The 24809-nt window shown below is 38.8% G+C and overlaps 1 protein-coding gene across 1 annotated transcript in view; it reads left to right on the forward strand.

The window, feature by feature from the left end:
* The window catches only part of LOC124605482 (ATP-dependent RNA helicase DHX8), a 155867-nt gene that overhangs the window by 68094 nt on the left and 62964 nt on the right, over nucleotides 1-24809 (forward strand). Inside the window, exons 11-12 of the mRNA XM_047137203.1 lie at nucleotides 11116-11363; nucleotides 22790-22908. Coding sequence (XP_046993159.1) covers nucleotides 11116-11363; nucleotides 22790-22908 — 367 coding nt within the window. The remainder of the gene's footprint in view (nucleotides 1-11115; nucleotides 11364-22789; nucleotides 22909-24809) is intronic.

Consider the following 24809-nt stretch of genomic DNA (forward strand, 5'->3'; position numbering starts at 1 on the left):
AAGGACTGGTGAAGGTTAGGAAAGGGTGTACAGTTCAGAAAAGTCACGCAGAACCCTGGGTCAGGGGGACATCCTGCCCAGTACGTCTCCCCTGACCCAGGGTTTGTGTGTCTTTTCCGAACTCTACCCCTTTTCATATACCTCACCAGTCCTTTTTCTTCACCCCTCGTTTTTCGACTTAACCCTACTGTCAAAAGAAGGAGCCACTGGCTCTGAAAGCTTACAGATTTCTACTTAACATAAAGAAGACACGTTAAGTTTCAGAGAGACTCAATTAAAGGAACTTACATACAGCTTTCAGCTACAGCCTTCGCAAAGATAAACACACACCATTCATACACACAAGCAAAGCACACCTCATGCACACGATCGCCAACTCCAGCATCTCAGGCCAGAATGAAACTATCATCTGGGATACAAGCAGCTATCTTGAGGGTGTTCGGAAGGGGAAGGGATAGTAGTGTATGAGTAGGGAGAGAGGCAAATGCTGCCTGGTGGAGTGTGCAGGGACTAGAATGCCAACAAGTGCAGCATCAAGAGGTTGTGGACAGGTAGGTGGGGAAAGAAGGAGCGAAAAAGGAGAGGAGCAGGGAAAAGTAGGTGGGTGCATTGGCAGAGAGTGCCAAATAAGCAGGGTGGGAAACAAGAATGGGGAGGAGATGGTAGGACATAAGCGGTGGAAACTGTTTGGTGGAGGGTGGATGTAGTATGGTACCAAAGGCTGAGCCTGGGATAAGTAAAGGAGCGGAGAATGTCTTGTAAGGATAACTCCCATCTGCGCAGTTCAAAAAAGCTGTTGGGGGAGGGAAGGATACAGGCGGCTCGGGTAGTGAAGCAGCCATTGAAATCGAGTATGTTATGCCACAGGGTGGTCTCCTTTGTTCGTGGCCACAATTTGCTGGTGGCCGTTCATTCTGGTGGACAGCTGGGTGGTAGTCATACCAATATAGAAAGCTACTCACCACATAGTAGAGATGCTGAGTCACAGATAGGCACAACAAAAAGACTGTCACAAGTAAAGCTTTTGTCCAACAAGGCCTTCATCAAAAATAGACGACAGACAGAAACACTTATGCATGCAAATGCAACAGGACTGCAGTCTCTGACAACTGAAGCCACACTGCGAGCAGCAGCACCAGTGCATGATGGGAGCGGTGACTGGGTGGGGGTAAGGAGGAGGCTGGGACAGTGGAGAGAGGGTAAGGCAGCTATGTGTAGTGGGATGGTTAGACGGATGGCAGAGGAGGGGGGGGGGGGGGGGGTTAGTGGGAAAGGAGCAGTAAAAAGACTGGGTGCGATGGTGGTATGACGGCTGTGTGCTGCTGGAATGGGAACAGTGAAGGGGCTGGACGGGTGAGGACAATGACTAACAAAAGTTGAGGCCACGAGGGTAATGGGAATGTAGGATATATTGCAGGGAAATTTGCCATCTGTGCAATTCAGAAAAGATAGTTTTGATGGGAAGGATCCATATGGCACAGGCTGTGAAGTAGTCATTGAAATGAAGGATGGCATGTTGGGCAGCATACTCAGCAACAGTGTAGTCCACTTGTTTCTTGGTTACAGTTTGTCGGTGGTCATTCATGCAGACAGATAGCTTGTTGGTTGTCAGCTTCAGTATTATATCATTTCTTGAGGCAGTCTTTATAGCTGTACTGAGAGTGCTGTTTGTTGATGGGAGTCATTTCCAGTGTACTACCTAGACAATTTGGGCAATATTGTATTTGATTTGAGAGCCATAAAGTTTATTTGCAGTTTGGGATTAACCATTTAATTAATTCAGATGGAAACATGAACATTCCATCTTGTTACATTTGGGATTGTTTTCCATTTTATGTTGTATTCTTCAAGGCTTGCTAGGTCATTTTATAATGCTTGTTCAGTCACTTCTATTGAGTTATGCCTTGTTGTAATTGCTATGCCATCCGCATATGCAAATTTTGTAGAAAATGTTTCCACAATGTCAGCTCTGCATAGGTTGAAGAGAATGGGGTCCAGTACCAAGTCCTTGAGGCAGCCCATTATTCAGAATTTTCTGTGAGCCTTTATTTTGGCCCAGAACTATTTGGAAGGATTTGCCACCAAGTTGTTCAGGAGCTTGGCTATTGTTCTACATGAAGAAATTTACATAGCACTCTTTCTGTCCAAATGATATCATAGGTGGCAGTGATGCCTATAAACATGGCTGATATTTTTGTTGTTCCTGGAAACCAGCTGCAGTATATTTTGATAGGCAGAGAACCTGATCTGTGCAGTTTTGGTCTTGTCTAAATCCCGCTTGTTTGATTGGAATGCTTCCATTAGTAACCTGCATTATTGTGTTAAGAATCAAGCTCTCCAGTAGTTCGTAACAGAAACTTAGGAAGGCTGCAGTTCATAAGCTCTCAGTTTTGTCTTTTGTTTCCCCTGGCTTTAGGATGGCCATCACTTTTGCTTTCTGGTGAGCTTTGGAAGATAACTTGATTCCAAAACATCAGAGCAGGAACTGGCTGACCTTTTATTGGCACTTTTACAGAGGCTGGTAAGGAATACATTGTAGATTTCATCAAAGCCAGGAGATTTGCTTCTTTCTTTAAACTGTGTTCCGAAAGGATAGGGTGAACACAGTGGGTGATGGCGTATTTGTTGCATTAGAAGCAGTTTGTCTTGTAGAGAAATTGCAGCAGATAGTTCCTATTAGTTATTATGGGCAGAGGTCATTCTTGGCAGCCGGAATAAAATAATAATTGGGTCCTCCCAGCTCAGATGATGCAGTTAGTAAACGGTCCAAAGAAAATTTGATTTTAATTTCAAAAACGTATGCGACTCAAATCATTACAGTTGGTGGTGACTTTAATTTACTCTCGATGTGTTGGTGAAAATACATATTTAAAGCCAGAGGTACACATAAAAAACCACTCAAAATTGTGCTAAATGCATTCTCTGAAAATTATTTTGAACAGTTAGTTCATGAACCCACACAAACATTAAACAGTTGTGAAAACACACTTGACCTCTTAGCAATGAATAATCCTGAGCTAATGATGAGCATCAAAATGGATACAGTGACTAATGAACACAGGGTGGTTGTAGCAAGAGTGAAAACTGTAATCGCCAAATCCTCCAAAAACAAACAAAAAATATATCTATTCAAAAAAGCTGACAAAAATTCAAGTGATATCTTCCTGAGGGACAATCTCCACTCCTTCCCAATTAACAATGTAAATGTAGACCATATCTGGCTTGAATTCTAAGAAATAGAATTGACAGTTATTGACAGATTTATACCAAATAAATTAAGAAACGATGGAGCTGATCTCCCGTGGTACACAAAATGGGTCAGAACACTGTTGCAGGGGAAAAAATAAATAAATAAATAAATGCAAAATCTCCAGAATTGGTGATCTTTTACAGAACCTCAAAATTTAGCATGGACTTCAATGCGAGATGCTTGTAATAGCTTCAACAATGAAACTTTGTCTTGAAATCTGGCAGAAAAGCCAAAGAGATTCTGGTTGTATGGAAAGTGTGGTAGCGGCAAGACACATTCAGTGCCTTCTCTGCGCAGCAGCAACGGAAATACTATTGACAACAGTGCTGCCAAAGCAGAATTTTTTGACACATCCTTCCGAAATTCCTTCACCAAAGAATACAAAGTATGTATCCCAGAATTAGAATCAAGAACAGCTGCCAATGTGAGTAACTTAGAAGTAGATATGCTTGGAGTAGTGAAGCATCTTAAATCACTTAATAAAAGCAAGTCTTCTGGTCCAGACTGTGTACCAATAAGTTTCCTTTCAGGATATGCCTCTGCAATAGCTCCCTACTGAGCAATCGTATACAACCGCTTGCTTGACAAAAGATTCGTACCCAAGGACTGAAAAGTTGCACAAGTCACATCGATATTCGAGAAAGGTAGCAGGACTAATCCACTAAATTGCAAGCCCATATCATTCATGTGAGTTATAAGAGTCGAGGGGCATGAAGGGGAAGCAGTGGTTGGGAAGGGAGTGAGACAGGGTTGTAGCTTATCCACAATGTTATTCAATCTATACATTGAGCAACCAGTAAAGGAAACAAAAGAAAAATTTGGAGTAGGAATTAAAATCCATGGAGAAGAAATAAAAGCTTTGAGTTTTGCTAATGCCATTGTAATTCTGTCGGAGACAGCAAATGACCTGGAAGAGCATCTGAATGGAATGGACAATGTCTTGAAAGGAGGCTATTAGGTGAACATCAACAAAAGCAAAATGAGGATAATGGAATGTAGTGTAATTAAATCGGGTGATGCTGAGGGAATTAGATTAGGAAATGAGACAATTAAAGTAGTAGATGAGTTTTGCTATTTGAGGAGCAAAATAATTGATGATGGTCGAAGTAGGGAGGATATGAAATGTAGACTGACAATGGCAAGAAAAGTGTTTCTAAAAAAGAGAAATGTGTTAACATTAATTACAGATTTAAGTGTCAGGAAGTCTTTTAAGCTTTCGAAATGTGGTGCTACAGAAGAATGCTGAAGATGAGATGGGTAGATCATGTAACTAATGAGGAGGTACTGAGTAGAATTGGGGAGAAGAGGAATTCGTGACACAACTTGTCTAGAAGAAGGGTTAGGTTGATAGGACATGTTCTGAAGCATCAAGGGATCACCAATTTAGTATTGGAGGGCAGTGTGGAGGGTAAAAATTGTAGATGGAGACCGAGAGATGAATACACTAAGCAGATTTAGAAGGATGTAGGGTGCAGTAGTTACTTGGAGATGAAGAAGCTTGCACAGGATAGAGTAGTATGGAGAGATGCATCAAACCAGTCTCTGGAATGAAGACAACAACACGAAGTGTAGAGTGCTATTGACAAAAGATTTCAGATTGATTTCGTGTTTCTAGACTTCCAGAAGGCTTTTGATACTGTGCCACACGAGCAACATGTAGTGAAATTGCATGCTTACGGAATATCATCTCAGTTATGTGACTGAATTCGTGATTTCCTGTCAAATAGGTCACAGTTCATAGTAATTGACGGAAAGTCATCAAGCAAAACAGAAGTGATTTCTGGTGTTCCTCAGAGTAGTGTTAAAGGCCATCTGCTGTTCATTATCTATATAAATTATTTAGGATACAATCTGAGCATTCATCTTAGGTGGTTTGCAGATGATGCTATCATTTATTGTCTATTAAAGTTATCAGAAGATTTAAACAAATTGCAAAACAATTTAGAAAAGATATCTCTGCAGAAACTGGCAGTTGACCCTAAATAATAAAAAGTGAGAGGTCATCAATATGAGTGCTAAAAGGAATCTGTTAAACTTCATTATGTAGTAAATCAGTCAAATCTAAAGGCTATAAATTCAACTAAATATCTAGGACTTACAGTTATGAACAACTTAAATTGGAAAGAACACACTGAAAATGTTGTGGGGAAGGCAAACCAAAGACTGTGTTTTATTGGCAGAACACTTAGAAAATGTAACAGATCCATTAAAGAGACTGCCTACACTATGCATGTCCATCCTCTTTTGGAGTACTGCTGTGTAGTATGGGATCCATACCACATAGGATTAGTGGAGTACATCGAGAAAGTAAAAAGAAGAGCAGCAAGTTTTGTGTTATCACTAAATAGCAGAGAATGTGTCACTGACATTATACAAGATTTGGGGTGGACTTAATTAAAACAAAGATGTTTTTCATTGCACCGGAATCTTCTCACAAAATTACAATCGCCAGCTTTCTCCTCCAAATGAAAAAATATTTAGTTGACACCAACCTAAACAGGGAGATTGGATCATCGTAATAAAATAAGGGAAATCAGAGCTCGCACAGAAAGATATAGGTGTTCATTTTTTTCTGTGCACTGTTTGAGATTGGAGTAAAGAGAATTATTGTGAAGATGGTTTGATGAAACCTCTGCCAGGCACTTAAGATGTGGTTTGCGGAGTATCCACGTAGATGTAGATGTGGAGTGTTACAGATGTTGCATTGTGTTTTCTTGCAATTTTTTAAGTGTTTAAGTACTTGTTTAATATCCCTTGTAGGAGCTTAGTCCTTTGGAACTTTTTCTAGTGGTGTTATAAGGGTTTATACTTGATTTGCAATCACTCCTTGTTCTACACGAGATATTTGTTAACTGGCTCCCTGCTTCATTAATAGGGTCCATGCATTTCTGCTGGAGTTCTTGAAGTCTGTGTTCTCAGACAATTCAGCTCATTTTATCTTTGTGCATCATTCTAACATGTAGAATAGGTCATCTGCAACTTCAGAATTTCCACTGTCCAGCTTGTACAAATTGCTTGCTGTTTCTTTTCTCAGGGGATGGGGTATCCATCCAAGGTATTTATCATGATCAGATGTAAAATTAGTCCAGCAAGGCTTCTTGAAGTTCTGTCAGGGCCTAGGAAAGGATTTTATTATTGAAATTCAGATTCCCATTTCCAGTACTATAATGGTATGACCTTAACATTGTAGGCTTCAATAATAAAACTTAAAGACTGGGACAGCTTGGAGCTTGATGACCCTTCAAAGTTCATTACTTGATCAGCTATTGTTGACTTACATAAAGGATCACTACATTTTCTAAATGATTTTTTGGAAGGTGCAATTAACTTCTTTATTTTATGTTTCACAATCACTACAAACATGTCAAACATCAAAATCATACTTCCACAGAATCTGTAAGCTTTCATAAAAAACTAAAATTTATTAGTACATCATTCTAGCCCGATGCCAAAAACATGCTCATTACTTTGTTTGTCATAATTTTGTAAACAGGGCACTGCACTTGTCAGGGCACTGCACTTGTCTCAAATTCATGCCAGTGCAGCTAAATACATCATGTGACATTTATGACACAGAATGCGGTACATACATCAGTAAATGTTTACAATAAATGTTTAATTCCATTCCTAATTGAATGTTCAGAGAACTGAGAAGTGTAAGAGATGATCTACAACTTTTGAAATCTAAGTGAAAAGAGTGGAAAGGCTGCCTTGTGGCACACCCCATTTACTGCCCTCTAGAGACAGTGATTTGTTACCTGACCTCATGGACTGCTCTCCCCTCTTCGTCCTTCTTCGTGCATATAGGATTTATTTGAAGTTAAGTACCCAGACATCAGTTTTCAAAACAGGACACACTTCTCAAAAACACTCGAAAAATCCGTGCACTGTAAAGTATAAAGCAGTGCTAGTATTTTAACAGAATAGTCTTTAGCTAAATTTGTAGTGTTATAGCCTTCAAATTGTGAAGTTGTATGTTTAATTCTCAAAATAAAAATTATTTTTCTTTTATTTGCATTCTATATTTTTCAAATTAAAATAATGGGTTCCTGTTGTCATGTCCTAGTTCATGAACCACGGGTAACGTATGAGTGGCCAAGTAAGTGGTCCTGACAGTAGGGATACCAGTTACTTTGGAATAAGGCTGGGCATTCCGGACATATTCTGAGTCGTGGTCACCTTTGTGCTCATATGGCAAAGACTACCAAATCCACCGGTTAGTCCCTCAACCATTAGGGGTAAAACTCAATGGGACTCGGGGCAGGTAAGGCTAGCAACCTGCTTCCCTGGTACTTTAAATATGATGCTGGCAACAATCAGAGCAAAATGCCTGGGACCTTTGGAGGTGACTCGGAGTCCCACCTCTAACTGACAAACCAGGGACTCCTAAGATACGACTTGGCAAACAAATGGCAATGAGATGGGGAGCTATTAATATCAATGGGGGCTACTCTGGGAAGAAGGTAGAGCTGGCAGAGGCTGCAAGTAAGATGGGGCTGGACATTTTAGCTGTTAGTGACGTTCGGATAAGGGGTGAGAAAGAAGAGGAAGTGGGAGAATACAAGGTCTACCTGTCAGGAGTCTAAGCAGGAATAGCACAATGGGGTGTAGGGCTTTACATCAGGAAAGAAATGGAACCCAGCGTAGTTGCAATAAGGTATGTAAACGAACAACTGATGTGGATAGATTTGACAGTGTCTAGCAAGAAAATGAGGATTGTGTCAGTATATTCGCATTGTGAAGGGACAGATCAAGATAAGATGGATAGTTTTTATGATGCACTCAGTGATGTAGTTGTTAGAGTAAAAGACAAGGACAGTGTTCTGCTCATGGGTGATTTTAATGCCAGGATTGGAAATCAAACAGAAGGGTATGAAAAGGTTATGGGTAAATTTGGAGAGGATATGGGGCCAACAGGAACGGGAAACAACTCTTGGATTTCTGTGACAGAATGGGCTTAGTAATCACAAACTACTTTTTTAAACATAAGAACATTCACCGGTATACTTGGGAAGGCAGGGGAACCAGATCTGTCATTGACTATATAATAACAGATCAGGAATTCAGGAAGGCTGTGAGGGACACACGTGTATTCAGGGGATTCTTTGATGATACTGATCATTATTTTATCTGCAGTGAAATTGGTATTGTGAGGCCGAAAGTGCAGGAGGTCAGATCCATATGTAGGAGGATAAGAGTGGAGAAACTTCAGGATAAGGAAATCAGGCACAAGTACACAACAGTGATCTCAGAAAAGTACCAGTTAGTTGAATGTAGTCAATTACAGTCATTGGAAAAGGAATGGACAAGGTGAAGGGACACAGTACTAGAAGTGGCTAAAGAATGTCTTGGAACAGTAGTGTGTAAAGGTAGGATGAAGCAAACAGCTTGGTGGAATGACACAGTCAAGGCAGCCTGTAAAAGGAAAAAGAAGGCGTATCAAAAATGGCTACATACTAGAACTCAGGTAGACAGAGAAAGTTATGTTGAAGAAAGAAACAAAGCCAAACAGATAATTGCAGCATCCAAGAAGAAATCTTGGGAAGACTTTGGAAACAGGGTGGAGACTTTGGGTCAAGCTGCTGGAAAACCATTCTGGAGTGTAATTATCAGCCTTCGAAAGGGAGGTAAGAAGGAAATGACAAGTATTTTGGACAGGTCAGGAAAACTGCTGGTGAATCCTGTGGATTCCTTGGGCAGATGCAGGGAATATTTTGAAGAGTTGCTCAATGTAGGTGAAAATACGATCAGTGATGTTTCAGATTTCGATGTACAATGGGATAGGAATGATGATGGAAATAGGATCACATTTGAGGAAGTGCAGAAAATGGTCAATAGACTGCAGTGCAATAAAGCAGCTGGGGTGGATGAAATTAAGTTGGAACTCATCAAATACAGTGGAGTGTCAGGTCTTAAATGGCTACACAGGATAATTGAAATGACCTGGGAGTTGGGACAGGTTCCATCAGACTGGACAAAAGCAGTAATCACACCAATCTTTAAACATGGAAACAGAAAAGATTGTAACAACTACAGAGGTATCTCTTTAATCAGCGTTGTGGGTAAAATCTTCTGAGGTATTGTTGAAAGGAAAGTGCGAGTATTAGTTGTGGACCAATTGGATGAAAATCAGTGTGGGTTTAGGCCTCTTAGAGGTTGTCAGGACCAGATCTTTAGCTTACGGCAAATAATGGAGAAGTGTTATGAGTGGAACAGGGAATTGTATCTATGCTTTATAGATCTAGAAAAGGCATATGACGGGTTCCTAGGAGGAAGTTATTGTCTGTTCTACGAGATTATGGAATAGGAGGCAAACTTTTGCAAGCAATTAAAGGTCTTTACATGGATAGTCAGGCAGCAGTTAGAGTTGACGATAAATTCAGTTCATGGTTCAGAGTAGTTTCAGGGGTAAGACAAGGCTGCAACCTGTCTCCACTGTTGTTCATATTATTTATGGATCATATGTTGAAAACAATAGACTGGCTGGGTGAGATTAAGATATGTGAACACAAAATAAGCAGTCTCGCATATGCGGATGACTTAGTTGTGATGGCAGATTCGATTGAAAGTCTGCAAAGTAATATTTCAGAGCTAGATCAGAAATGTAAGGACTATGGTACGAAGATTAGCATCTGCAAAACGAAAGTAATGTCAGTGGGAAAGAGATATAAACGGATTGAGTGCCAAATAGGAGGAACAAAGTTAGAACAGGTGGACGGTTCCAAGTATTTAGGATGCATATTCTCACAGGATGGCAACATAGTGACAGAACTGGAAAGCTAATGCAGTGAGCGCTCAGCTATGATCTACTCTCTTCTGCAAGAAGGAAGTCAGTATCAAGACTAAGTTATCTGTGCACCATTCAATCTTTCGACCAACTTTGTTGTATGGGAGTGAGAGCTGGGTGGACTCAGGTTACCTTATCAATAAGGTTGAGGTTACGGATATGAAAGTAGCTAGGATGATTGCAGGTACTAGTAGATGGGAACAATGGCAGGGGGGGGTGTCCACAATGAGGAAATCAAAGAAAAACTGGGAATGAACTCTATAGATGTAGCAGTCAGGGCGAACAGGCTTAGATGGTGGGGTCATGTTACACGCATGGGAGAAGCAAGGTTACCCAAGGGACTAATGGGTGCAGCAGTAGAGGGTAGGAGGAGTTGGGGCAGACCAAGGAGAAGGTACCTGGATTCGGTTAAGAATGATTTTGAAGTAATAGGCTTAACATCGGAAGAGGCACCAATGTTAGCACTGAATAGGGGATCATGGAGGAATCTTATAAGGGGTACTATGCTCCAGACTGAACGCTGAAAGGCATAATCAGTCTTAAATGATGATGATGATGAATAATAATTACGTGAAATTTGATCATGGTTTTTAAATTTTTGTTAAACAGGTATAATTCAGTATTTGTTATTAACATTTCAGTTTGATAATAAACGTAGAAATAAAATAAAACAGTTGCTTCTAGCAAAGAATCAAACATATATCCTTGGAATATGAAGGCTAGAATGCTACACAGTTAGTTATGAATGATACTGTTAAAATTCAAATTTTAAATTTTTAAGAAATATGTTGTCATATTGTTTTTGGAAAATGATGTCCAGGCACTGACCTCCAAATCTTATAAGTATAAAGAAAACTGAAGAGGGCCAATCTATAAGAGCCTCTTGGAAGCTATATGTGACCTTTGTAAATATTGTTTTTGGAAACTGATGTTCGGGCACTGACCTTTAAGTCCTATAAGTAGGAAGAAAATTGAAAAGGGCCAGTCTATAACATCCTCTTGGGAGCTGTATGTGATCTTTGTAAATGACTACTGATTTGCAAGACATGCAGTACTGTTTGTTTATTTTTGCTTGCAGGCTGTGACAGAAAACCAAATTCTTATTGTAATAGGTGAGACTGGATCAGGAAAAACAACCCAGATTACCCAGTATTTAGCTGAAGCTGGTTTCACAAGCAGAGGGAAAATTGGCTGTACACAGCCCAGGAGAGTCGCTGCTATGTCTGTTGCAAAGAGAGTTGCTGAAGAATTTGGATGTCGACTTGGTCAGGAGGTGGGTTACACCATCAGATTTGAAGACTGTACCAGTCCTGAAACTGTAATCAAGTGAGTCAGTCCTTCCTCTATGTCTATTTTGCAAATTTTTTTAACCATAGATTAGTAGCATACATTTCTCTTAGTTATGTGCAAGACTTGCTTCTACCACAACCTCAAGTAATTACATGCTTCCTGCAAAAAATGGAAGACTTGACATTTGTCACAAGTTAAAATTGTTTGCCAAGCTGGGGCTACAGTCTGTATCCCTACCTTTTCTGAGCACTGCACTACTAATTGCAATATCCATGTACATGTCACAAATTGACTCAAAACTTTGACTTGCATGTTGCACTTTCTTAGAAAGTCTTGTGCTATGCTGCAGCACTAGCACCTCTGGGAAAATGTATACAGCGGAGTGTTTGACTCAGCTGCAGCTTCAGGGACACTCAGTTTCAATTTGTTGCAAATGTTCATTGCATTGTATACTTCACTAAAGAGTAGAGAATAGTGCCTCAGTGGAAGACTAACGGTTTATATAATTAAATATAATAGAGGGAAACATTCCACATGGGAAAAATATATCTAAAAACGCAGATGATGTGACTTACCGAATGAAAGTGCTGGCAGGTCAATAGACACACAAACAAACACAAACATACACACGAAATTCAAGCTTTCGCAACAAACTGTTGCCTCATCAGGAAAGAGGGAAGGAGATTGAAAGACGAAAGGATGTGGGTTTTAAGGGAGAGGGTAAGGAGTCATTCCAATCCCGGGAGCGGAAAGACTTACCTTAGGGGGGAAAAAGGACAGGTATACACTCGCACACACACACACACACACACACACATATCCATCCGCACATACACAGACACAAGCAGACATTTGTAAAGGCAAATGTCTGCTTGTGTCTGTGTATGTGCGGATGGATATGTGTGTGTGTGTGTGTGCGAGTGTATACCTGTCCTTTTTCCCCCCTAAGGTAAGTCTTTCCGCTCCCGGGATTGGAATGACTCCTTACCCTCTCCCTTAAAACCCACATCCTTTCGTCTTTCCCTCTCCTTCCCTCTTTCCTAATGAGGCAACAGTTTGTTGCGAAAGCTTGAATTTCGTGTGTATGTTTGTGTTTGTTTGTGTGCCTATCGACCTGCCAGCACTTTCGTTCGGTAAGTCACATCATCTGAGTTTATATAATTAATATATCGAAAAACAAAGAAGCTGTAACTTACCAAACGAAAGTGTTGGTATATTGCTTGAGACAATATAAACAATAAAAAACACACAAACACACACACAATTTTCAAGTTTTCGCAACCCATGATTGCTTCATCAGGAAAGGGGGAAGGAGAGGGAAAGACGAAAGGATGTGGGTTTTAAGGGAGAGGGTAAGGAGTCATTCCAATCCCGGGAGCGGAAAGACTTACCTTAGGGGGAAAAAAAGGACAGGTATACACTTGCACACAGACACACACATCCATCCGCACATATACACCACCACCTATTTCAGTCCGGCCACTAACATCACCTATCCCATCAAAGGCAGGGCTACCTGTGAAACCAGTCATGTGATTTACAAGCTAAGCTGTTACCTCTGTGCTGCATTCTATGTAGGCATGACAACCAACAAGCTGTCTGTCCTCATGAATGGCCACCGACAAACTGTGGCCAAGTAACAAGTGGACCACCCTGTTGCTGAACACGCTACCAAACATGATATCCCTCATCTTAAATATATTATTTTTCATTCAGTGACTAGATTCAGGCCAAGACCCATTTTCAAATTAACCTACAGGGCAGAAATCAAATTTACACTCATGCATAATACAGTAATTACTGAATGCTTAAGTATATACCAAAGATACAGAACATATCATTTTAAACTTACATAACAAAGTCAGAAACGGCATTTCCGAAGATGTCAAAAAATTTGTAATGTACATTCACAGTGCTTGCAGATAACTGGCAGTTTACTCCTCCCTCTGTCGTAAGGAAACTGCAGGAAGGGGGCGCCCTGTCAGGATACAGGAAACCTTTTTATTTATTAAAATCTTCTCCATCCATCAGTAACACAACAATTCATACAATAATCATACAGGTCCATAATAAAATTCATACTTTTTTAAAATCTTTACCAAAAAGAGTCAAATAACTAATACCACTGACCAGTAATATACGGCGTGTATTACAATGTTGTATGTTGGTACGTAAAAATCATTAATTGTGAACAGCGACATTGATATTAAAGGAAAACAAAAAGAGATTAAAATCCTCATCACTTCCGACCATTTACAAGCATAAAAATTTTTATCACACTGAACTTAACAAATTCCACTTAGATAAAACAACTTTTTCATAATATGCCCCATGTAAAACAGACATTAAACCACAAATTGTCCTTTTTCAAAGCATGAAAAGTGTACACCCACAGACATGTAGAGTGGGAGTGTTCTTATAGGGGTAGAAGCAGGGGGGGGGGGGGGGATGCGGATGGAGGAGGAGGAGGAGGAGATTAAGTGGGTAGCACAGCATGAATGTAAATGTATTATCAGGAGTAATAATAGAAAATTACTGAAAATTTGACCAGAAATGACTATACACCATTTCTTTACAATCTAATCAATAATAGCTGCCATGTACAACAGAGAAACTGTATGTTACTCACGAGTAATCATACAGGTAACATATGCTAACAGAAAGGAACCCAATCAACTTTTTAAAATAATTTAGTGGTAAAGGCCACATAATCAATCACTAACCAAGCTTCTTAGTATGCCGTACACATCATACCACAAGCAGCATAAAGGTACAACATACAACAAACAAACTTTATCATCCAATCAGCAGCAGCCTATAGTCACCACAGACAGTAGTACATAATTAAAACAAGAGCTGTACTCCTCAGTACCTCAGCAATAGAATATAATAACATTCAGGCAAGAAAGAAATAGTTCTAAAGTAAGAGAAGAGTAAGCAGAGTCACAAAAATAACTTACGAAAGATTTATTACAACGTGTTTATAAAGTGAGAAGAAAATCAGTGATTAAATAAAGTGTAAGTGCAAGTGATTTACTGGAAATGAAGTGCTAGAAAAACAGAGGACAACTGACAGAAATTTTAAGCTGAAATGGTTTTAAGTAAAACTTATGTGACATGCAAAGTATGGAGAAATGAGAGGCTGAAAGTTATATATAGAAAGTCACTGTTAAACACAGAGAAAATACAATACCTCTACAAAGGGCGTCAGTTTACTGAAATCTTTTATGAAACTACAGTATGTCATACATACTAACATTTAATGGATGAATATAAGACAAGAAATACTTGCAGAAATGTACATTAGAGAAGATGTACCAGCTTATCTTAAGAAAGAATTATTAGGTCTACCAATAAATAAGTGAGCTAATACATCTGAGGACTATCACAAAATCAATTTTGTACATTATGTACTGTCATTAATTGCTATACATCTGACAGTATTGCACATACTGTAAAATATGCAATGCATTTACTAAAGGGGGGGGGGGGGTAGGAAGCACAACTTGCTGGCGGCAGCCTTATAGGTAAAAAACCTGTAAACTGAACTCAGTACATGACAATGAGCCCAGGAAGCAAAATGCCACTATGAGAATATTAGAAAAGGAGTAGAGAGTAGAAGGGGAGGGGGGATGAAGGAAACAGCATTGGTGGACGAAGCCCCAGTGTACAGGAGTTTGTGGACCAGAGGTTGTTGGAAGTAACAACAGTATTGGTAGTAGGGGTTAAGAGTATAAACCATACATCATTCTGGAACAGAGCAAAGAACCGACTACATTGAAAAATGACTTGTTTGTTCAACGCTTTATCTGGCTCCTTTAGTTAATGCCTAAAAATCTCAAGTTTCTCTAAAATATCCTACTGCTTACATTTTGATGCATGATGCAAAACTTTAAGTGTATTATCTATAGTACCAGCCTGATGCTGTGTGAACGCAGTCCTATTAGAAGGATCTACATGTTCTTTAAAGCGGATGACAAAACTTCTACCCATTTGTCCAATATAAAATGGTTCACAGGATTCACATTGCAACTTATATATGCCGGATCCCAGCTTGCGAAACCTATGTTTCAACTTATACCTTAGTTGCCCCCTCGTATGGAATCCTACCTTAAATCACTTTCGGCAGGAGCAGGCCAACTTTTTGGAGATTGAGCCCCTATATTGCATCATTAGATACTTCTTTATATCATCTGTGGTTTCACGTGCCTATGCTTCCTGTACAAACCGGAGACCAGTGACTGCTTATAGCCATTAGCCACCACAACCTGCTTCGAAATTTTTAACTCTTTATTAACTTCTTTCTCATTTAGAGGCAAACTCAACAGTCATGCTATCATAGTATCTTCACCCCATTCACCATCTTGGTCGTACCACTTCAATAATTTGCATCCTGACTTTAACACATGTTAAACTTGTAGTAAATGCTTCAGTAAATGCTCCATTTCCCCCATAATAATGGAGAAAATAGTAAGCTTAAAACGAACTGAATTAACTTTATTTTTGCTTTTCTTGTCTTATTGTCATACGGTTGAATTGTGCCTTTCTGCTTTCTTCACTGACTTCATTGTGTCATCGTTTTTCTGCTTGTTTATTGTGTTCTGTTGTTTCAACTGCTGTCATCAGTTGTTTGGTTCTTTTTATTTTATTTTGCTGTGAACACTGCTTTGCATTTGCAAAATTATTGTAGCTGTATTACAACCCACAGAATTTTTAAAAATAGCATTGTCGGCTAAGAGACCACAAGGTGCATTAGAAGTTGTATCTTAAGTGTAGATGACTGCAATTTGTGTGTGTGTGTGTGTGTGTGTGTGTGTGTGTGAGAGAGAGAGAGAGAGAGAGAGAGAGAGAGAGAGAGAGAGAGAGAGAGAGAGAGCGCATGCATGTCCATTTTGTGTTGTATGATGATAATGATGATGATGATGATGATAAGGATGAGGAAAGGGAGAGGGTGAGACTTTGTTCCAGGACTTTGCCTACCCTCTGCCATGCACTTAAATGTGATTTGCAGAGTATCTATGTAGATGTAGACGTACTCTGCTGGAGTAATACCAGTGGACTGTTAGGCTTAATTTTTCCATCGGAGGGATGTATCACTATCAATAGTGTCACATGCCCTCTCTTTATAAAACACCATGGATGTCTGAAATTTAATTCACTACATTGAGGCAACTTCATCCCAACATCTACTTTTCTCTTGTCAGCCAAATAGTGATGGCAAAAACTTCTTCTGCCGCCAGGATTTGATCCAGTTACTTTGAATCAGGCATAGCGGCCTATATGTGTATTAGTGATCTCAGTCACTAAGGCAGGGTTTACAAGGAAAACTAAGACAACTGTTGTATTTGCAATACTGTCAGATGTATAGCAATTAATGACAGTACATAATGTACAAAATTGATTTTGTGATAGTTCTCAGATGTATTAGCTCACTTATTTATTGGTAGACCTAATAATTCTTTCTTATGATAAGCTGGTACATCTTCTCTAATGTACATTTCTGCAAGTATTTCTTGACTTGTATTCATTCATTAAATGTCAGTATGTATGACATATTATAGTCTCATAAATGATTTCAGTAAACTGACGCCCTTTGTAGAGGTATTGCATTTTCTCTGTGTTTAACAGTGACTTTCTATATATAACTTTTAGCCTCTCATTTCTCCATAATGTAGTTCAGACTTTGCATGTCACATAAGTTTCACTTAAAACCATTCCAGCTTAAAATTTCTGACAGTTGTCCTCTGTTTTTCTAGCATTTCATTTCCAGTAAGTCACTTGCACTTACACTTTATTTAATCACTGATTTTCTTCTCACTTTATAAACATGTTGTAATAAATCTTTCTTAAGTTATTTTTGTGAATCTGCTTACTCTTCTCTTACTTTAGAACTATTTCTTTCTTGCCTGAATGTTGTGCTAACTGTGATATTTTCATTTTTAAGTAGTTTTTCAGACAGTGTTCAATAAACATGTATCTTGTATTATTTTCCTGTCAGTTGTTGCAAGAGTAATGTTAACCACCTACAAATTGACGTAATTGTTTCTGCTTGTACCTCCATATTCATAAAGATCCTGACCATTCTTGTCATTCACTATATTTTCTGACAAAATGTTTCTTGCTTTTATGCTTGATGTAAATGTGTCAGACTTAACTAAGCCACCAGATTTCTAATTTTTAGCTCTCATCATGTTACGTTCTGGTTCAGAATTATACTGTTTTTGTAGCATCTATTAAAATATCTGTTTGTTATTATTTCCCTTCATCAGACCTTTAGAATGGCTTTCTAACTGAAAAATAATTGAGTGCACTAACTCTGTATTTGTTTTCATAACACTGATTGCAATGTGTCTTTACTTTTTTTTGCTGGGTTAATTTTTTTTTAAAGAGTTTCACATTTTAAGGTAACCAGGAGAAATTATGTAAATAAATTCAATTCAGTTTCAATTCAATTTTTATTATCACATAACATGCCTTATACAATCAAAGATTGTGACATAGGTGACTTGTCAGTTTTACACTATATATAACAATACTAAAAATTGACAATAAACTAATAATATACATGGTGTAACATCTTCAAAGAGGTATTTTAATTACAATTGTAATGCATTGTTACCATTCATGAAATCTTCTACACTATAGTAACATTTATCTTTCAGATATTTTTCCAGGTCTCTTTTGGTACCTTTTACATTTGGGTCATCCATATCTTTCCATATTTTATTTACAAATTTCATGCCCATGTAGTATGGGGTTTTTTCATATGATTTTTAAACGGTGGGTAGGTAACATGTAGCTCGTTCTATGTCTAGTATCATATTGATGCAAGAAGAAGTTGCCCTCAAAAAGTTGTGGTTTTCTTTTTGTGAAAGTGAGAGTTTCATAGATGTATATGCTTGGAATGCTCATTAGATCCAGTTTTACAAATAAAGGTTTGCAGTGTTGCTTTGGTTTTGCTCCCACCATTGCTCGGATGATTCTTTTTTGTAGTCTAAAAGCTCTAAGTAAATTTGTTTTTTCAGACCCCCCAGAAAATTATACTATACCTAATGACTGAAACAAAATATGCATTATATACAGTTTTTCTTACAGCTAAATCAGTAATATTATACAAGATATTCAAAATATATACAAGGCTATTCAGTCGACCCAGTATGTTGTCCACATGGTGACTCCATAACAGGTTTTTATTGACTAACACGCCAAGGAATTTGACACAGTCTGCAGTCTCTAGTTTTTTGTCCAGATACCTTATTTCACTTATAGACTGTGCAGATTGTTTTGTGGTAAAATGAACAATTTCTGTTTTTGTAAAATTTAATGTCAAGTTATTGTTTTTGACCCATGCCTCCACTTCCCCAAGTGTTTGTTGAATATGACGAATTAGGTCTACCTCATTTTTACAACAGACTACAGCTGTTGAGTCATCTGCATAGAGGATAATATCAGACTGGACCTGACATGGCATATCATTAATACAGGGTGATTCAAAAAGAATACCACAACTTTAAAAATGTTTATTTAATGAAAAAAACATAATATAACCTTCTGTTATACATCATTACAAAGAGTATTTAAAAAGGTTTTTTTTTTCACTCAAAAACAAGTTCAGAGATGTTCAATATGGCCCCCTCCAGACACTTGAGCAATATCAACCCGATACTCCAACTCGTTCCACACTTTCTGTAGCATATCAGGCGTAACAGTTTGGATAGCTGCTGTTATTTCTCGTTTCAAATCATCAATGGTGGCTGGGAGAGGTGGCCGAAACACCATATCCTTAACATACCCCCATAAGAAAAAATCGCAGGGGGGTAAGATCAGGGCTTCTTGGAGGCCAGTGATGAAGTGCTCTGTCACGGGCTGCCTGGCGGCCGATCCATCGCCTCGGGTAGTTGACGTTCAGGTAGTTACGGACAGATAAGTGCCAATGTGGTGGCGCTCCATCCTGCTGAAATATGAATTGTTGTGCTTCTTGTTCGAGCTGAGGGAACAGCCAATTCTCTAACATCTCCAGATACTGTAGTCCAGTTACAGTAGCACCTTCGAAGAAAAAGGGACCAAAAACTTTATTGGCTGAAATGGCACAGAAAACGTTCACCTTAGGCGAGTCACGTTCATACTGAGTTGTTTCCCGCAGATTCTCAGTGCCCCATATACAGACATTGTGACGGTTGACTTTCCTGTTAGTGTGGAAAGTTGCTTCATCACTAAACACAATCTTTGAAACGAAAGATTCATCTGTTTCCATTTGAGCAAGGATAAAATCACAGAAATCGATTCTTTTAATCTTATCAGCTGCAGACAGTGCTTGAACCAATTTCAGACGATAAGGTTTCATAACTAACCTTTTTCGTAGGACTCTCCATACAGTTGATTGTGGAATTTGCAGCTCTCTGCTAGCTCTGCGAGTCGATTTTCCTGGGCTGCGAACAAATGCTTGCTGGATGCGTGCTACATTTTCATCACTCGTTCTCGGCCACCCAGAACTTTTCCCTTTGCACAAACACCCATTCTCTGTAAACTGTTTATCCCAACGTTTAATACACCACCTATCAGGAGGTTTAACGCCATACTTCGTTCGAAATGCACGCTGAACAACTGTTGTCGATTCACTTCTGCCGTACTCAATAACACAAAAAGCTTTCTGTTGAGCGCTCGCCATCTTAGCATCAACTGACGCTGATGCCTAGTCAACAGCGCCTCAAGCGAACAAATGTACAACTAAATGAAACTTTATAGCTCCCTTAATTCGCCGACAGATAGTGCTTATCTCTGCCTTTTGTCGTTGCAGAGTTTTAAATTCCTAAAGTTGTGGTATTCTTTTTGAATCACCCTGTATAATATAGAAAAAGCAGTGGCCCTAATATTGAACCTTGTGGAACACCTAATTGAGTGTTTTTCCAGCCAGAGAGAAATTTCTTATCGTTGATGTTAATAAGTACTCTTTGTTTTCTGTTTGCCAAGTATGATGACATCCGGCTAAGAGATTTGCCTTGAAAACCATAGCGTGCCAATTTTTGGAGAAGCAGGTCATGATTTACTGTGTCGAAGGCTTTGGACAGGTCACAAAAGATGCCTGACACACACATTCTATCATCAAGACATCTGCTGACTTTTGTGACTAATTCATTTATTGCATGGATTGTGCTGTGGCCTTTTCTGAAACCATATTGATTGCCTAAAATAATGCTGTTAGATGAATTGTGATTTTCAGTCTGATCACATGCAGCTCTTTCAAATATTTTTGAGAAAATTGGTAACAGTGAGATTGGCCTATAGTTGCCCAATTCATCTTGTTTGCCTTTTTTATGTATGGGCTGAACTTCTGCATATTTTAATCGATCTGGGAAACATCCCTCATCAAATGATTTGTTGATTATGAAAGAGAGTGGATATGCAATACTGTGATGGACTATTTTTATTATTTCAGTGGCGACCTCATCCCACCCCGCAGAGTTTGAATTTTTTAGGGACATTATGATTTTGATGACATCTGAGATGGAAACGTGAGAAAACTTAAAACATGTGCAATTGCTATCTGTCATATTGGGCTTTGTATTTGGTGGTGAACAGTCACCAAATTTGTTACAGTTTATGAAAAAGTCATTGAATGATTCACAAATGGCACTGGGTTCTGGAACAGCTCTACTAGAAGGGCATTTTCTCTCTGCCTCACTGCCAACTTCACTTCTTATAACAGACCAAACAGCTTTTGATTTGTTTTTTGCATTTGAAATGAAGTCGTTATTTGCAGTATGTTTTGCTAGTTTAACTATTTTGTCAAATGTATTTTTGTATGTGCTTACATACTTAAGAAATTGAGGGCTTCGATTTACTTTTGCCTCCATATGCAGTTTCCTCTTAGTAGCACTAGACACTCTAATTCCTTTTGTTACCCAGGATCTACTTTTTTGGGACCTGGTCCTCACTTTACAAAAGGGAAGCATTCATTGAATATACCCAAGAATTCAGTTAAAAAGTTATTGTAATTGTCACTTCTGGAAGTGTGTTTGCTGACTGTCCACTTGGTTTGGCTTAGTTTTTTGCAAAATACTTCCACATTTTCTTGACTGAAATTCCTACATCTTTTTGTTGTGCAGACTGAATTTTGCTTCGGTAGTGATACAAATAGTGCTTTATGGTCTGATACTCCTAAATCTAGAAGAAACTTTTCTTTTGCATAATAATTATAACTACTTACAATATTGTCAATACATGTTGCAGAGCTTGCTGTAATTCTTGTATACTGATCGAAATTGAGATTTAGCCCATTTGTGGCTACCAGGTTCTTTAAGTGTGAAGAAAATTTGTCATCAGTCCGTACATCTATGTTGAAGTCAGCATATATAACCACTTTCTTGTACAGTTTCTCACATTTTAATTTATGTAGCAATGTATCAAACTTATCTACAAATACAGAGCTTATATGGTACCCAGGGGTGCGATATATGCTGATAATTAGTGTGTTATACTCTTTAAGTTCTATACAACAACTTTCAAATGTGCCTTCTTCATTCAGATGGCTAAAATTCTGTCTGATATCATAGTCTACCGTGGAATGAACTAGTATGCAAGAGCCTCCATACCCATTGGTCCTACAAAAGCTGTTAGCCAGTTTATAACCTGTAAGTTTATTTAGGAGACTGATATTTTCAGATTTTAGCCAATGTTCATTAAGGCCATATTACTTTCACAGATTGTTTCACACTTTCTAGCAAAATTTCTATATTATAAATCTTCCTGATCACTCCTTCAGACAGACCTCTTATGTTCAAGTGCATAACGAAATTACTACTGCACATATTATTAGGTAGAGGGTCTTTAAAACTAATTTGACTATAAAGTAACGGAACGTCCACCTGAGTGTTGACTCCTTTTTCTGGATTCATTGTATTGGGCCAAATTCGGAAAGAACTGGCCCCCTTCATCAGTTTCCCTGTGTGTGAGCATCTGGATGATGAGTAGGTACAGTTTTCTTAAATAAAAGCTTTAACAACGCCAAAGAGGCAAATTTCTTGCTTTAATATTATTGACAACAGAATCTATGAAAGGGAGGAATAGAAAATACTATGATCAGCTTGACTGAAGTGTAATATAAGTGAAGTTTGTGGATTTGGAAATAGTCTGTCAATAAAGTTTTTTAAAATATGTAATCAATCTCCCTTGTAAGATGAAAATGAGATTCTGTTTTAAATGCACGCCCCCCCCCCCCCCCCCCTCCCCACACACACACACCTGCAGCAGCACTGTGTAAACACAGTTCTAACTAATAACAGTAATAATAATAATAATAATAATAATAACAATAACAATAGTAGTAGTCAAAAGCTATTTCAATTTTATTGTTTGTCATTTTTAAGTGTGAGCTAACTACATATGACTGGTTGTCAGTCTTCATTTTAAGTGTAAGGATATTACATTCATGAAAGAAAAAATGTTTGTGTGTTTCTTTTCAGATACATGACAGATGGTATGCTGCTGAGAGAATGTCTTGTTGATTTGGATCTCAAATACTATTCTGTGATAATGTTGGATGAGGCTCATGAGAGGACAATTCATACAGATGTATTGTTTGGTAGGTAGTTCACTTCACTCTTACAATAATAGTAATAATAATAATAAATAATAATAATAATAATAATAATAATGGAAAATCTGGAATGGAATATAACAACAATATGAAAAGGATAGTCGCTACTCACTGTATAGTAGTAGGGATGCTGAGTCACAGATAGGCTCGACAAAAAGACTGTCACAAAATGAGCTTTCAGCCAACAAGGCCTTTGTTGACTGGAATACTCTGTTTCAAATTCTGAAGGTGGCAGGGGTAAAATACAGGGAGCGAAAGGTTAGCTACAATTTGTACAGAAACCAGATGGCAGTTATAAGAACTGAGGGGCATGAAAGGGAAGCAGTGGTTGGGAAGGGAGTGAGACAGGGTTGTAGCCTATCCCTGATGTTATTCAATCTGTATATTGAGCAAGCGGTAAAGGAAACAAAAGATAAATTCAGAGTAGGAATTACAATCCATGGAGAAGAAATAAAAACTTTGAGATTCACCGATGATATTGTAATTCTGTCAGAGACAGCAAAGGACCTGGAAGAGCAGTTGAATGGAATGAACAGTGTCTTGAAAGGAGGATGTAAGATGAACATCAACAAAAGCAAAATGAGGATAATGGAATGTAGTCGAATTAAATCGGGTGATGCTGCGGGAATTAGATTAGGAAATGAGACACTTAAAGTAGTAAATGAATTTTGCTATTTGGGGAGCAAAATAACTGATGAAATAGAGAGGAAATAAAATGTAGACTGGCAAGGGCAAGGAAAGCATTTCTGAAGAAGAGAAATTTGTTAACATCGAGTATAGATTTAAATCTCAGGAAGTTGTTTCTAAAAGTATTTGTGTGGAGTGTAGCCATCTATGGAAGTGAAACATGGACGATAAATAGTTTAGACAAGAAGAGAATAGAAGCTTTCGAAATGAGGTGCTACAGGAGAATGCTGAAGATTAGATGGGTAGACCACATAACTAATGAGGAGGTATTGAATAGAATTAGGGAGAAGAGAAATTTGTGGCACACCTTGACTAGAAGAAGGGATCGGTTGGTAGGACGTGTTCTGAGGCATCAAGGGTTGACTAATTTAGTATTGGAGGGCAGTGTGGAGGGTAAAAATCGTAGAGGGAAACCACGAGATGAATACACAAAGCAGATTCAGAAGGATGTTGCAGAAGGTACTGGGAGATGAAGAAGCTTGCATAGGATAGAGTAGCATAGAGAGCTGCATCAAACCAGTCTCTGTACTGAAGACCACAACAAAAACATTAAGTTTGAACTAATCCAACACAGGTACATATTTAAATACTCACGGAAGACTTGTAAATGTTGTTATGCAGGTGCAGAATTTGTCTAATGAACAAAATGACCATTGTGATTCTTCTGTTTCTCCCAGCGTATTTCTTGCTCGAACAGTCACGGGTGTACTACCGGTCCATAGTGGCCAACGGGCACAATATTTCAGCAATCAAACATGTCACCATCGTCAGGTGAGCTCCTGACGGCAGGCGGATATCTTAAATCCTCTCCCCCTGCAAGGAGTTCTCTCCAAGGTCCGCGAGCGCACGTTGGCGGTCGCTGAGATGCTGGCGTCGGTGTCTGTGTTGGCATTGGTGTAATTGCCTCATCTGCCCTGGTCACCCGTTCATTTGCTTTGCTGAGAATCTTTTTAATGAGACTCAATGCTGGTTCCCATGCATTGCTGAGGTTATAATCTCGGTTGATGAGTCCGTACCTGGTAAGAATTTCGATAGCCTCTCTAATGACGCTGTCCTAGTGTTTAGATGTCTGTGCCAAGACCCAGGTATGTTAGTAGGCCATTTTGTGATTTTCAGGTAAACAGTGCTCTGCAACCGTTGACTTGTTGGGGTACCTAAGTTGAGTGTGCCTCTGATGTTCTCGGCATTGATCTTCGATG

The sequence above is a fragment of the Schistocerca americana genome, chromosome 3 (assembly GCF_021461395.2).
Source record: "Schistocerca americana isolate TAMUIC-IGC-003095 chromosome 3, iqSchAmer2.1, whole genome shotgun sequence".
In the NCBI taxonomy this organism is placed as follows: Eukaryota; Metazoa; Arthropoda; class Insecta; order Orthoptera; family Acrididae; genus Schistocerca; species Schistocerca americana.